Source organism: Pleurodeles waltl, chromosome 5 (assembly GCF_031143425.1).
Source record: "Pleurodeles waltl isolate 20211129_DDA chromosome 5, aPleWal1.hap1.20221129, whole genome shotgun sequence".
Taxonomy (NCBI): domain Eukaryota; kingdom Metazoa; phylum Chordata; class Amphibia; order Caudata; family Salamandridae; genus Pleurodeles; species Pleurodeles waltl.
The window spans coordinates 1139085820-1139099179 of record NC_090444.1 but is presented as its reverse complement, the minus strand read 5'-3'; the positions used below and the strand labels follow the sequence as shown (position 1 = coordinate 1139099179).

The 13360-nt window shown below is 46.9% G+C and overlaps 1 protein-coding gene across 1 annotated transcript in view; it reads left to right on the top strand.

Annotated features, from left to right (window-relative positions):
- Positions 1–13360, top strand: part of LOC138297097 (G-protein coupled receptor family C group 6 member A-like) — a 374267-nt gene that overhangs the window by 267985 nt on the left and 92922 nt on the right. Inside the window, exon 7 of the mRNA XM_069236598.1 lies at positions 4576–4699. Within this exon, the coding sequence (XP_069092699.1) occupies positions 4576–4699 (124 nt within the window). The remainder of the gene's footprint in view (positions 1–4575; positions 4700–13360) is intronic.

The following is a 13360-nucleotide window of genomic DNA, read 5'->3' as shown; positions in this document are numbered from 1 at the left end:
ATGGTGTCGTTAGGAGGCACTAAGGGGTGCAAGAAAAGTGGAGCTGTACTAGGTGCAGCACCACTTTTCATAACTCTGCCCCAGGTGTCTCCATTTACAAACATCAAGTACCTGAAAACAGCATTAGTAAAATCGTTTTGTCATATCTGTTTATCTTTGGCTATAATTACTTGTATCCGTATGGTATCAAATTTCCTCTTTCTTATTTCTTTTTTATTTGTAATCATTTGTGTGATAATATATATCTATTATTATTGTTAGAATATTAGATATGTGTTTAATCTCGGGTATTACACGATGGGTTAATAGAAGCAGTAATATTAAGGATATGTTGGTATTTCATTAAGTATATATTGCATGTTCTTGTATGTTTTTTTTATTTACTGCATTATGATTCTAATTCATAGCTGTTGGTACTAACTTTATCTGTATAATCAGAAATTGTAATAAAATCATTGAAGTGAAAAAAATCCATTCTCCGAGGAGATGGCAGACTCTCCTCAGAAGTAATGGTATACAGAGCAGATATTGCTCTTCTCCCAGAATGCACTTTTGGCGCTGCTGCCTGCATGATATGATTCTACAGCAGTTCCTTTTGCTTGAAAGCGTTTGCATTCTCTCAAACAAGCACTGGCAAAACCAATAGGTTTTGCCTATGGAAAATCTATTGGCTTTGTCAATGTTTTTAACATGGTGCACAGAGGTTGCTCGCTGTATAACATGACTTAAACTACAAAAAAGCGCTCTGACGTGGCCAGCTTTGACCATATTTACTTTAAGTCATGTTCTACAGCATTACAACTGCTGTGCAACATGTAAAAAATACATTGACATAGCTAATATATTTTGAATAAGCCAAACCTATAGACTTTGCCAATGCTTGGTAATTAAGCAGTGGACTTGTAAAAGCATAGGCCTGTGTGCAAAAATGCATATTGTGCAGCTAGATCCAGTATGAACTACATGTAACTAACTAGTCAAGAGGAGTCTCCACCAGAGTTGTGTGGTGAGCCCTTTTCAATGATTGCATGATGTTTGCTTCTATCCAGGGCACCTGGAATTATGTAAGTCGATATATATTTCTGTATAAGCATCTGCTTATTACAATTGCCACATAATTCATCATCTGCTGCATAATTTTCAAACTTCATCAAAAAAATGTTTCTAGTTTGAACGGATAAAAAGCACACACATCATGCTGTACAGTGGAAACCCCTTTGGAAACATTAATGAGTCACCTTTCAGTTGCTGACTAGTGTGTAAATGTCTTTGTGTGTTACACAATGAGGTGACATGTTTGATCTAGACATTATTAATGTGCGCCAAATTGGCAAAATAGTAAAACAATACTGCCACTGAATGTGCCACAAACTGCCAAATAATATGCATTTATTTTCTTGCTGCAATGTTTAATCAATGCTGCCTCATAATTTGGTCTTCCAGTGCCATATAATTTCAGAAGCCCTGAGTATATTCGTGCACTCTATGCAAGGACTGGGAATAGGCTTGGAGACATAAAAATATTCTCCCTGTATAACTAATGAGTACAAGAATAAAAGTGTGTTCTGTGATCAAAGAGATAAGATAGGACTTCTGCGATTGATATATACGTAAATATTATAATAATGAGATAATGCTGAAATCTGTCCAGTGTGCTCGAAATTCAACTAAATGTGGAAAGGGCAATCTTTATGGCTTGACTAAAATACATTGCGATGAAGTCTTAAATTGAGCAATTGATTTTCTCAAAATCATATTTAATTCTCTAAGTTATGTTTAGAAGATAAATGTGTTTATTCCTAGTAAGATGCTTTACACCTTCGTGCTTATGTAACTCCCAACCTTCCCTTGTGATTGAATGGATTCCCTGTATTCTGTTTCACTTGCAATGGATGGTTCAAGCACTCACACAGCATGCAGACTCTGTATGCAACTGGCGCTAATCGCCATAGCCTGTGAGTTCACACATGTTTTTTTTTCTCTGTGGAAGGGAGAGTGTGAGAAAGTTTCTGGGCACTGAAGCACGCTGGCTCCTCGAACCTTATTAGAAACCATTTGCTTTCCTTGTTGACGTAAAATAGACCGATAACTTGAGAAATTACATCTGTGTCTTTCTTGCGAAGCTGAATGAGCAGAGTTCTGCTGTAAGCCGGATGTTACCGTTATAGTTGGTGAAAGTAACGAGATGTCTAACAAGCACTTTAAAAGTAAACAGTATGGAGCCTTTGCCAAAAGAAAACAAGCATCTTAAACAGTAAACGTATGCACCCTTAACCAAAAGAAAAAAAACAGTTCCACCCACCAAAGTGGATGGGAATAAGTAGTTAGGCCTTGGGAAACTGATAAGAGACGCTCACGAGGAACAGCAGGCTAGAGCCAATAGAAACGGAGAAAAGAGTAAGTGGCATGCACAGGGACCAATCAGAAGTGAAGGCGGGATGTAAGTCCCTTTTAAGATATATTGAATGTAATAGATTTCACAAGGACAGTGCAAGCGCTGTGCAGGCAAAACCTAAAGAGAGCCTGTAGACAAGGAAGCTTACAGGGGAAGAGGTAACCGGGGAAAAATGGCTCATGTCATTTCTCAGTGGGCAGGAGCTATCTTCGATCAGACATGGACTCTTCACACAATAAGATGTTAGCAATCATCTAAGTGTAACCCCAACAGCCGCACCAAAGGGGATCATGATTAGTCTTCAATCCACCATTGTTTCAAATGTTTGTGATTATTATAATACATGCAATATAGGCAATGTTTGTAAACATTAACATTCATTAAAAGACAATACACGCCAATGATTCTCATTTAACCAAGGTCACAAGACCTAATTTACACATGGATGACGATTGGCATTTAAACTGATAGCCTCTACTGCACTCCAGAACTAAATAAATACTGCCAACAGCCAGGACCTAGACAAGGAATTCAAAGGCGAGAAACACGCAAGACAACAATTAGGGCGACCACTCCAGGATGACGTCTTTAAGAAACCCTATGGGGCATATTTATACTCTGTTTGCGCCGGAATTGCGTCGTTTTTTTAACGCAAATCCGACGCAAAGCTAACTCCATATTTATACTTTGGCGTTAGACCCGTCTAGCGCCAAAGATCTTGGAGTTTGCGTCATTTTTTAGCGTGGACACCTACCTTGCGTTAATGATATGCAAGGTAGGCGTTCCCGTCTAAAAAATGACTCCAAGGCATGTGCGCCTTATTTAAACTCCCGTGCAAAAACGACGCACAGGAGTGGGCGGGTCAAAAAAATTACGTCCAGCCGCTTTTGCGTCATTTTTTAATGCCTGGTCAGGGCAGGCGTTAAGGGACCTGTGGGATCGGAAGGAGCCCAGAGGTGCCCTCCCATGCCCCCAGGGACACACCCTTGCCCACCCCAGGAGGACGCCCAAGGATGGAGGGACCCATCCCAGGGAACTTAAGGTAAGTTCAGGTAAGTATTTTATTTTTCATTTTTTTGTGGCATAAGGGGGCCTGATTTGTGCCCCCCTACATGCCACTATGCCCAATGACCATGCCCAGGGGACATAAGTCCCCTGGGCATGGCCATTGGGCAAGGGGGCATGACTCCTGTCTGTGCTAAGACAGAAGTCATTTCAATGGGGGTTGGGAGTAAAAAAAAATGTTGCAAATCGGGTTGAGGCCAATATTTTGCCTCAGACCTGACTTGCCCCATTTTTTACGCCCAAGCTCCATTTTCCCCTACGCCGGTGCAGCCTGGTGTGGGTCATTTTTTTTGACGCACACCAGTCAGCTGCGCCGGCTAACGTCATTCCATAAATAAGGCGCCCGCATGGCGCTTTGGAATGGCGTTAGCCGGCGTTAAAATTTTTGAGGCACAACTGCGTTGGCGCAGTTGTGCGTCAAAAAGTATAAATATGACCCTTTGTCCCTCATTACAACCCTGGCGGTCCAAGACCGCCAGGGCTGTTTCGGAGGAAGCACCGCCAACAGGCTGGCGGTGCTTCCCATGGCATTACGGCTGCGGTGGAAAAGCCGCGGTCGCACCGCCGGGGCCGGCGGTTTTCTGCCACAATTGCCCTGGTGGTGTTAATCCGCCAGGGCAGCGCTGCTTGCAGTGCTGCCCAGGGGATTACGAGTCCCCTACCGCCAGCCTTTTCCTGGCGGTTTGAACCGCCAGGAAAAGGCTGGCGGTACGGAGAGTCACGGGGCACCTGGGGGCCCCTGCACTGCCCATGCCACTGGCATGGGCAGTGCAGGGGCTCCCTGACAGGGCCCTGTGCAGCTTTTCACTGTCTGCTGCGCCAAGGTCGTAATGAGGGCCTATATCTACAGTTTGGTTGGTGGGGGTGAAGTCCCTGGGATTAAGAGCCCTTCAAAGACAGCCAAAACCTGAAAATTACAGGCATACTTCAGGGACACATAGCATGGAACTTCTTTCCTTACAGTTGAGCAAATACTTTTTTGATTCAACCTTAATTGTTTGTCTGTAAAGTACAACTGAGCAAATCAACTGTTCATGATTTCTGCAAACGTATCATGAAATAAAGCGAAAGAAAATACCATAGAATAAGAACGATTTCTTTTTTCAAATTTTTAGAACATTAAGTCAAAATGCTCAGCTGTGTGCACGCCTGGACAAATGAAAAAGACATCTGAGAGTCAGCACACGTGCTGCTATGAATGTGTCACCTGCCCAGAAAACCATTACTCTGATCAAACAGGTAAGGAAAACATGTAGATAAGGTAATAAATATTACTGAACTAAGATCTAGGAGGAGGGTGGAAAGTAAGGCCCTAATTTGTGATTTGAAATTGCAGATATGGCTCTACTTAAATATGTTTCAAAAGCACGCTTCCCCCATTTTTTTCATATGTTGTAATATCTTTGCGTACAAAAATATAAACCAAGTGAAAATTATTCAAATCGTGTTTTGTGACTTTTGGATCATAGAACATACTGTCACGCTATCTACTTCAATACCAAACACAATCAATACATTATTAAATACATTATTACATGTGATTTCTGAAATGTGAACACTATAAAGCATCAATTATTGCATAGAATGAACTTTGCAGCCTTATTATTAAACATGTGAAAGTTAAAAACAGTGTAGGTAATTATTCCAAATTACTGTTGACTGTCTTGCTTCAGGAAATAGTAAATGCCTAAATAAAAAAACAAAGACGCAGCAAATCCAATAGTCTTGTCACACACCGTCTTTTCGGTAAAATTTTTACTGCAAATATTACATTGATATTATCAATAATGTTATCAAAGATTTTATTAGTGGCGTATTTTGTGGAGTAATCAGCAGTGCATGGCGAGGGTGCAAATTATAGTTTCCTCAGGGCATGCGTTATAGTTAGTTGAGATAACTATAACTGTAACAGGTGAATTTCCATGATTTTGAACATTTAAAATGTGATCCTAACTATAACGTCCCTGCAACCTTTGTTTTTTTAAGTGAATTTCTATGTTTTTTTCTATTCTATTTACTAACTATTACGTCATTGTAACTTTAGTTTTTTTTAGGTAATTTCTATGCTTTTTTAACGTAAAGTAATTTTCATTACTATACATTAATCCAACCACCGCCATGCATGGCATTCAGCCATACGTAGTAGCAGTTGGCTGCAGGGCCCAGCGTCCAGCCAGTCCTTGTGGCCAACCCCGTTAACCACCCAAACACACGCTGTGCATGGCCTTTGGCCATGTGCAGCAGCAGTTGGCTGCAGGTCTGCATGGCCCCCTCCCCCACCAATTTCAGCCCCAAGAACCCCATCCCTGGGACCTGCCTAAACATTTTATTTTTTTAAGGGGAAGGAAGCTGTGTGCCCCCCCCCCCCAGGCCGATCTCAGCCCCGGGTATCCCATCTCCTGTGGCCGAGCCAATTTCTTACCCCAGCCAATCTTGGCCCAGGGGACTCCATCCCTCGGGGCCCGGCCTAAACATTACATTTTTTGGAAGGAGGGGGTGAAATGTGGGCTCCCTCCCCAGATCAACCTCATACCCGGAGACCCCCTCCCTCGGGGCACAGCCTAAACATTTATTTTACGGGGAGGGGGGCCTCACCGCTCCCCCTCCCCATCTCCCCAGGTCCGGTCTAAACATTTACTTTTTTGGGAGGTGGGGGGTGCTGCACAGCCCTCCTTCCCGGGCCAATCTCAGATCCGGCAACCTCATTCCCCAGGGCCTGGCAAAAACAGTTTTTTTTGTTTGGGGGGCAGGGGCCATGCATCCCCTCCCCCAGGCCTATCTCAGTCCCAGCGACCCCATCCCCCAGGGCCAGGCCCAAGCATTCTATTTCTTTGGGGGGAGGGGTGCCTAGCGGCCCCACTCCCCTGACCGATCTCCGAGCCAGTGACCCCATCCCCTTGGGCCTGGCCTAAACATTTAATTTTTTGGGGGGGGAGGAGGAGGGCTGTGCAGCCACCCTCCCCAGGCCAATCTCAGGCCCAGGGACCTCATCCCCAGGGGCCCGGCCAAAACATTTTATTTTTTGGGGAGAGGGGCTGTGCGGCCCCTCCCCCAGGCCAATCTGGCTGCAGTGACCCCATCCCCTAGGGCCCAACCTAAACATTACATTTTGGGGGGCTGTGTGGCACCTCCACCAGGCCAATCTCAGCCCTGGGGACCCCATTCCAAGGGTCAGGCCTAAACATTATATTTTTTTAAGTGGGAGAGGGGCCACGTGGCCCCTCTCCCCAGGCCGATCCCAGTCCAAGGACCCCATCCTCTGAGGCACGACCATGTCATCTGTGTGCTCTGTCATAACTGTTGGGGACTACAGGATGAGCCAGAATGTGCCTGCGGTCTCAGCTGGCTCCCTGCTTCCTGTGAGAGCAATCATTTCCTCTGTTTCTCTGCCTGCATCTTTGCAGGCAGGGAAACAGAGGAAACCTCGGCTTCCAGCAAGTGAAAGCTGTTTGACAGCTCTCACTTGCTGGAAGCGGAGTGTTTGCTCTGACTTGGCGGTAGCTCTCAAAGCTCCAACCAAGTCAAAGTGAATAGCTATGTGCATGGGGTGGGCATCCAGGGACATAGCAGGAATCATCCCTGGGGGATGGCAGTCCCCAGGGCTCTTATTGGCTTCACTAGGGGGCCGCGCACCCGCCTCCAACATTTGAAATAGCCCTGGGGTAGGGGGCCTGCAACGGACCTCCTATCTTATTTAAATGTAGACCCTGGGAGGTGGCAGTCCCTGGGACTGATGAGAGGGGGCAGAGGCCCCCTGCATATCTTTAAACACATTCTGCCCATAGGAGGTGGCGGTCCCCGGGCTGTAGGGGTGCCGGGCAGCCTACCCGCATTTTTTTACACACATTCTTCCTGGGGAGGATGCAGCCCCCAGGGCTGCGGGAGTGCCAGGTGACCCCCCCACCCACATTTCTTCAACACATTCTGCCCTGGGGAGGTGGTGGTCCCTGGGGCTGCCGGAGGGTCGAGCGGCCCCCTGCATTTCCTCAAAAATGTTCTGCCAGGGGAGGTGGCAGTCCCTGTGTCGAAGCCAAGTCGGAGTATTTCAGATCCAGACAATTCAGGAAACAAACCAAGACCAGCCGCTCTTCCTTAGATTACTTTTAATAAGACATAATAAGAAATACATGTACATGGAGACTGAGCGGACAAAATCCAGCTCGAACAGTCTGCACAATGCATGATCTTTTATAGCATTAAACCGCAGGCACATTAACACATTTCATTGGTTCTTGATATTGTCGTATGATTAATTTTTCTCTATATAGCACACGTGATGCTCCATATAAGGGTTAGAATCATGGACAAGAAGCTTTCACAATGTCCTCTGAATCAAATTTCTTGTGATACATCTATATGTGGAGAAAGGGGAACCATAAGTGCATAAGTTATTACTTTTAGCAGTGAGGATTTCGCAAGCTAGCATGCGGTGGTGTCTTGTGATGGCCGTCAGTTTAGCAAGCCTTGCAACATAATGCGTTTCAAGCACAATAGACATTTCTTCAAGGCCTAGCTAATTCAACATTGTAAGGTGTTCAACAGAAACAGGCCTGTATTTTCATTGTGTATCACAGGGCCTACTAGGTCGAAAATGGATCCAGGAGAATGTGATTCCACATTCCGCCCTCTGATACCCAATGAAAACACTCATTGACAGTTTAATCATTCTGATGGACAGGTGTCATTTCAATAGCATCATCTTCTCTGGCCTCATCCTCATGCCTTATTTTACGATGGTGCTCAGTGTCCTTATGACACATTTTCTTCACTAACATGTTCAAACAGGAAGGGTACACCCTTATCGACACACATAGGGGGTCATTCCAACCCCGCCGGGGACCGCGGGAGCACTGCCAACAGGCTGGCGGTGCTCCCTTGGGCATTCTGACCGCGGCGGTTCGGCCGCGGTCAGAAGAGGAAAACCGGCGGTCTCCCGCCGGTTTTCCGCTGCCCTGGGAATCCCCCATGGCGACCCCCTCACCGCCATCCTGTTCCTGGCGGTTCCGCACGCAGGGGCCCCCGTAAGAGGGCCCCACTTTGTATTTCAGTGTCTGCATTGCAGACACTGAAATACGCGACGGGTGCCACTGCACCCGTCGCACACCCTCCACTCCGCCGGCTCCATTCGGAGCCGGCCTCCTCATGGAGGGCTGTTTCCCACTGGGCTGGCGGGCGGCCTTTTGGCGGTCGCCCGCCAGCCCAGTAGGAAACCCAGAATGACCGCCGCGGTCTTTTGACCGCGGTACGGTCTTCTGGCGGTTCCCTCCAGGCGGGCGGCTCCCGCCGCCCGCCGGGGTCAGAATGACCCCCATAGTGTTATAAATCCCACTATTCCCACCACCAGTACTTCTATCAGCCAGGATCCCCAACCACGGAACCATGCTGCAGTGTCCTTTAGTATTCCTCCTAATTCCGTCACATCCGTCATATCCACCACTTTCCTTGCTCCCTCTTCTACTTCCTCTATTTTCCCTATTGCCATCCTCCCATTCCCACTGTTGTCCGGTATATAAACACAGCATTCCTGATGGATCACGTTACATACACCAGCGGCTCTTGCTAAAATGATGTCTAATGAAAGTCTGTTCTGTATTACAACAAGCTCTTAAGTCTGTAAGTTCTTCAGTAATGTTACCTAGGGCTGCTGCAGTAGAACTTCCTAATGTTTCTACCAATACTGCCAATCTGTGTATTTGATATTCTAAATGCGCTATCCCTAATGGCATCACAAATATTCCTTGCACTGCTATGAACCTATCCAACCAAGTAGGTGTCCTTCTTCTTCGTACCCTTCCGGGTGCCCCTTGTGTTGCATTGGTCAAATTGGTTATATGCAACATTCGGGGTAGTACGAACGCCAGGTAGCAGGAGCCCTGCCACCCTGCAGGCAGTCTAAAATATACAGATGTCCCGCGTACTATGTATATTCCCCTTGGAGCTGAGAGACCTATAGACAAACCTTCTGGACCCTTCCGTATGTTATCCAAATCAGAGTATTTGGAGCGGGTGCTATCTCCTACCTTTATGCTGCTATTATTATGGTTGGGGAGGTGTATGTTATGGCATTTCATTACTGGTGTAACCATTCAACACACCTTATCATAAAATGTATTTGGCCTTGGGATGCTGCCTTTGAGGTATCGACAACACCATGACCCCTTTTTCTCCTTATGTATAGAAAGGGACATTTGTAATATATCTATGTTCTTCTCCCCCAGTGCATAACCCTTATCTCTTCCTATGTTAAATGCTTCCAGCAGCTCTGTTTCACCTTTCTCCGGTACTAGTTGTCCACACACACCCATCCTACCTCCTCCTTTACTTTCTCTTCCCCCCTACCGTTTCCCTGCATTAATCTCCCTTTTCCAACCTTCCTCTTCCTTTAAGGTGGCCTTCTCTTTATGGTCCCATTCACTTCCTTTGCAAACATGCTGTTTAGTATGTGACATGAAACATACTGGGGAAGAGGAATCTGTGCGTAATCTGTCCTTCCCTGGGCAGAGGTGGGTAAATGTGTACAAATATAGCAATCCAACACATTTGCCAATTCCTTATAAAATTTCACCATTTGCACAAATGCATTATCCTTGTAATTGTTCCCATCTTCCTTCCATTTGGTATATTTTATCCACTGTGTCCTGTTCCCCACCCTTTCTACGACACTAGAGTTCTCCCCTTGTTCTTGTTTCACCGCAATGGTAATCCCTATTTCATTTACACTGTTATTGATATTCTGTTCTTGGTCCAGATATGGGATTCGTATTTCTTCTTGATATATAATAATCATTATGGTCATAATTATTGCTGGGACTGGGGTACATATGGCAGTTAGTACCATAGGCCACTTTTTCTCCTTTTTTCTTCTTCTAGGAATTATTATACTCCAGGTGTCACAAATTGCACTGTTTAGTCCTTGTCTGTTACTCTCTTATTCTCTGTATCTTCTTGTTGGCACGTCACAGAGTGGCGTCAGAGGTTACTAGCACTTGAAACCACTTGCGTGATATATGTAGATATTCAGGTAAGACCCGCTTGCACCCATCCCTCTCCTGACGTGTGCAGCACGAGCAGTCTATGAAGAACTCCTTGATGGACCCGCTTGTGTCTCCTGACTCCTGTAGGAGCGCAGCACGAGCAGCCCTGTAGTCTCACCGCAGGACCCGCTTGCACCTCCTGACTCCTGTAGGAGTGCAGCACGAGCAGCCCTGTCAGTGTTGTCTGGTGTTGCTTGTTTATCGAAGGTTGTACCCCTGCGGTGCAGGTGTGATCTTTATGGGTACCGCAGGTGGTGGCTGGATGACCTCAGGTCCAATTGCTCTCTTGGTGTGTGAGCTGTGGATCAAATATTTGAGACCATCACACTTGACCGCTGTAGCTGTTGTCAGTAGGACATGGTAAGGCCCTTTCCACCGTGGTTGAAGGCAATGGCGTCCAGTGTGGGCCTTGGCCCAAACCCAGTTTCCAGGCAGTAGTCCTTGTTCTGGTGGCGTTCCTCCTTCTGGCCGAGCCTGTAGTACCTGGCGGTGAAGACAGCGTAACGTCTCTGTTATCTTCCTGCAATATTGTAACAAAAGATCATCTGTTATTGCCAATGAGGCAACTGGCATGTGGCCTGGAATGTTCATGGGGCGCCCAAATAGCACCTCATGGGCACTTAATTTTGTGACTCTATCTGGGGTACTTCTCATAGCGAGGAGCGCTAATGGTAATGCATCAATCCAAGATAGTTCAGTCACTGCGCATATCTTCCCTATTCTGTTTTTCAACACCCCATTTTTCCTCTCTACTGCCCCTGCTGCAGGCGGATGGTATGCACAATGCAACTTTTGTGTTATTCCCAGTTATTGCAAAGGCCCTGAATAACATGAGAAATGAATCCTGGTCCATTGTCTGAACTTAAAAGAATCGGTACCCCAAAACGTGGTATTAATTCTTTTAAAAGGCACTTAGCCACAGTTTGTGCATCACAGTTCCTGGTGGGGTATGCCTCAGTCCATTTGCTGAACATACAAACTATTACCAAAACATATTTTAGCTTGTATACCGGGGGCATCTCAATGAAGTCCATTTGGAGGCTTTCAAAGGGTCCATGTGGCGGTGGGAAATGGCCTGAAGCAGTTGGTGTACCTTTTCCCGTGTTGTACTGTGCACAAACCGTGCATCTCTTACATAAATGTTCTGCATATTGCCAAAATTTGGTATTAAACCAACATTATGAAAACAGTTGTATCATTCCATCCCTACCCACATGGAAAAGGCGTGCCATAGAGGACAGTAACATGGATGGTAGACATATTTTACCGTTGGGTCCCACCTACACACCCTCCCCGTCTGTCTTGCAACCGCCCTTTTCCCAATCTGTTAGTTCTAACCCATCAACCTGCTGTTGAACACATTTTGGATCAAAATATGTACTTTCCTCCTTAGTTATTGTGGCGTGTTTAACCTGGACCATTACATACTCACACCACTGAGGGCTATTCTTCGTGCCTCTTTGTCAACAAAAGCATTTCCCATAGAAACATAGAGGGTCATTCTGACCCTGGCGGCCGGTGGCCGCCAGGGCCACCGACCACGGGAGCACCGCCAACAGGCTGGCGGTGCTCCAATGAGCATTCTGACCGCGGCGGTTCAGCCGCGGTCAGAAGCGGAAAGTCAGCGGTCTCCCGCTGACTTTCCGCTGCTCTTTGGAATCCTCCATGGCTGCGGAGCGCGCTCCGCAGCCATGAGCATTCTGACCCCCCCTACCGCCATCCAGTTCATGGCGGGAAAGCCGCCATGAACAGGATGGCGGTAGGGGGGGTCGCGGGCCCCTGGGGGCCCCTGCCGTGCCCATGCCAATGGCATGGGCACGGCAGGGGCCCCCATAAGAGGGCCCCGAAAAGTATTTCAGTGTCTGCCTTGCAGACACTGAAATACGCGACGGGTGCCACTGCACCCGTCGCACCTTCCCACTCCGCCGGCTCGATTACGAGCCGGCATCCTCGTGGAAAGGTCGTTTTCCCCCTGGGTTGGCGGGCGGTTTTACTGGAACCGCCCGCCAGCCCAGGGGAAAACTCGTAATACCCGCCGCGGTCTTTTGACCGCGGCGCGGTAATTTGGAGGGCGGGATCCTGGCGGGCGGCCTCCGCCGCCCGCCAGGGTCATAATGAGGCCCATAGTCCTTAGCAGAAGTGTGGGCTGCACATTTTACAATTGCAACTTTTCTGGGCAGTAGTAGAGCTTGCAACAAGGCAACAATCAATGAAGCATGTTCTATGTGTTGGCCTGCTGAAGTGAGAAATCCCCTCATTGCCCACAGTTGACCGAAATCATGACTGACCCCAAAAGCATATTGGCTGTCTGTGTAAATATTTGTTGTCTTTCCTGCTGCCAATTTGAATGCTCTGATTAGTGCTACTAATTCTGCTGCCTGGGCACTTTTATTCTTTGGTAGCCTTCCTCCTTCAAGTAGTCTTTTGGCCGTCCCCACAGCATAGGCTGCTTGTAGCATCCCAGTGTGGTCCCTAATGCATGAACCATCCACAAACAAATCACCCTCGGCCTCAGGGAATGGGGTGTCTCTGAGATCTGGCCTCACCTTGGTGTGTGTGTCGACTGCCATAATACAATCGTGGAAAGAATTATCTATGGTGGGATCATCGTGATCCATTTCGGTAGGCAACAGGCAGGAGGGATTCAATGTTGTGCATCTCTTTATCCTTATATGTGGTGCCAATAGTGTCAACTCATAGCGTGAGAGGCGAGCATTTGTCAGGTGCTGGGTCTTAGTGGTAGTTAGTAATGTGTCAATTGCGTGTGGGACATGTAACACCAAAGTATGAGCCAGGACAATGTTCTCGGATTGTTCCACTGCAAAGGCGGACTCTGCTACCACCCTCAGACACGGGGGAAGACCTG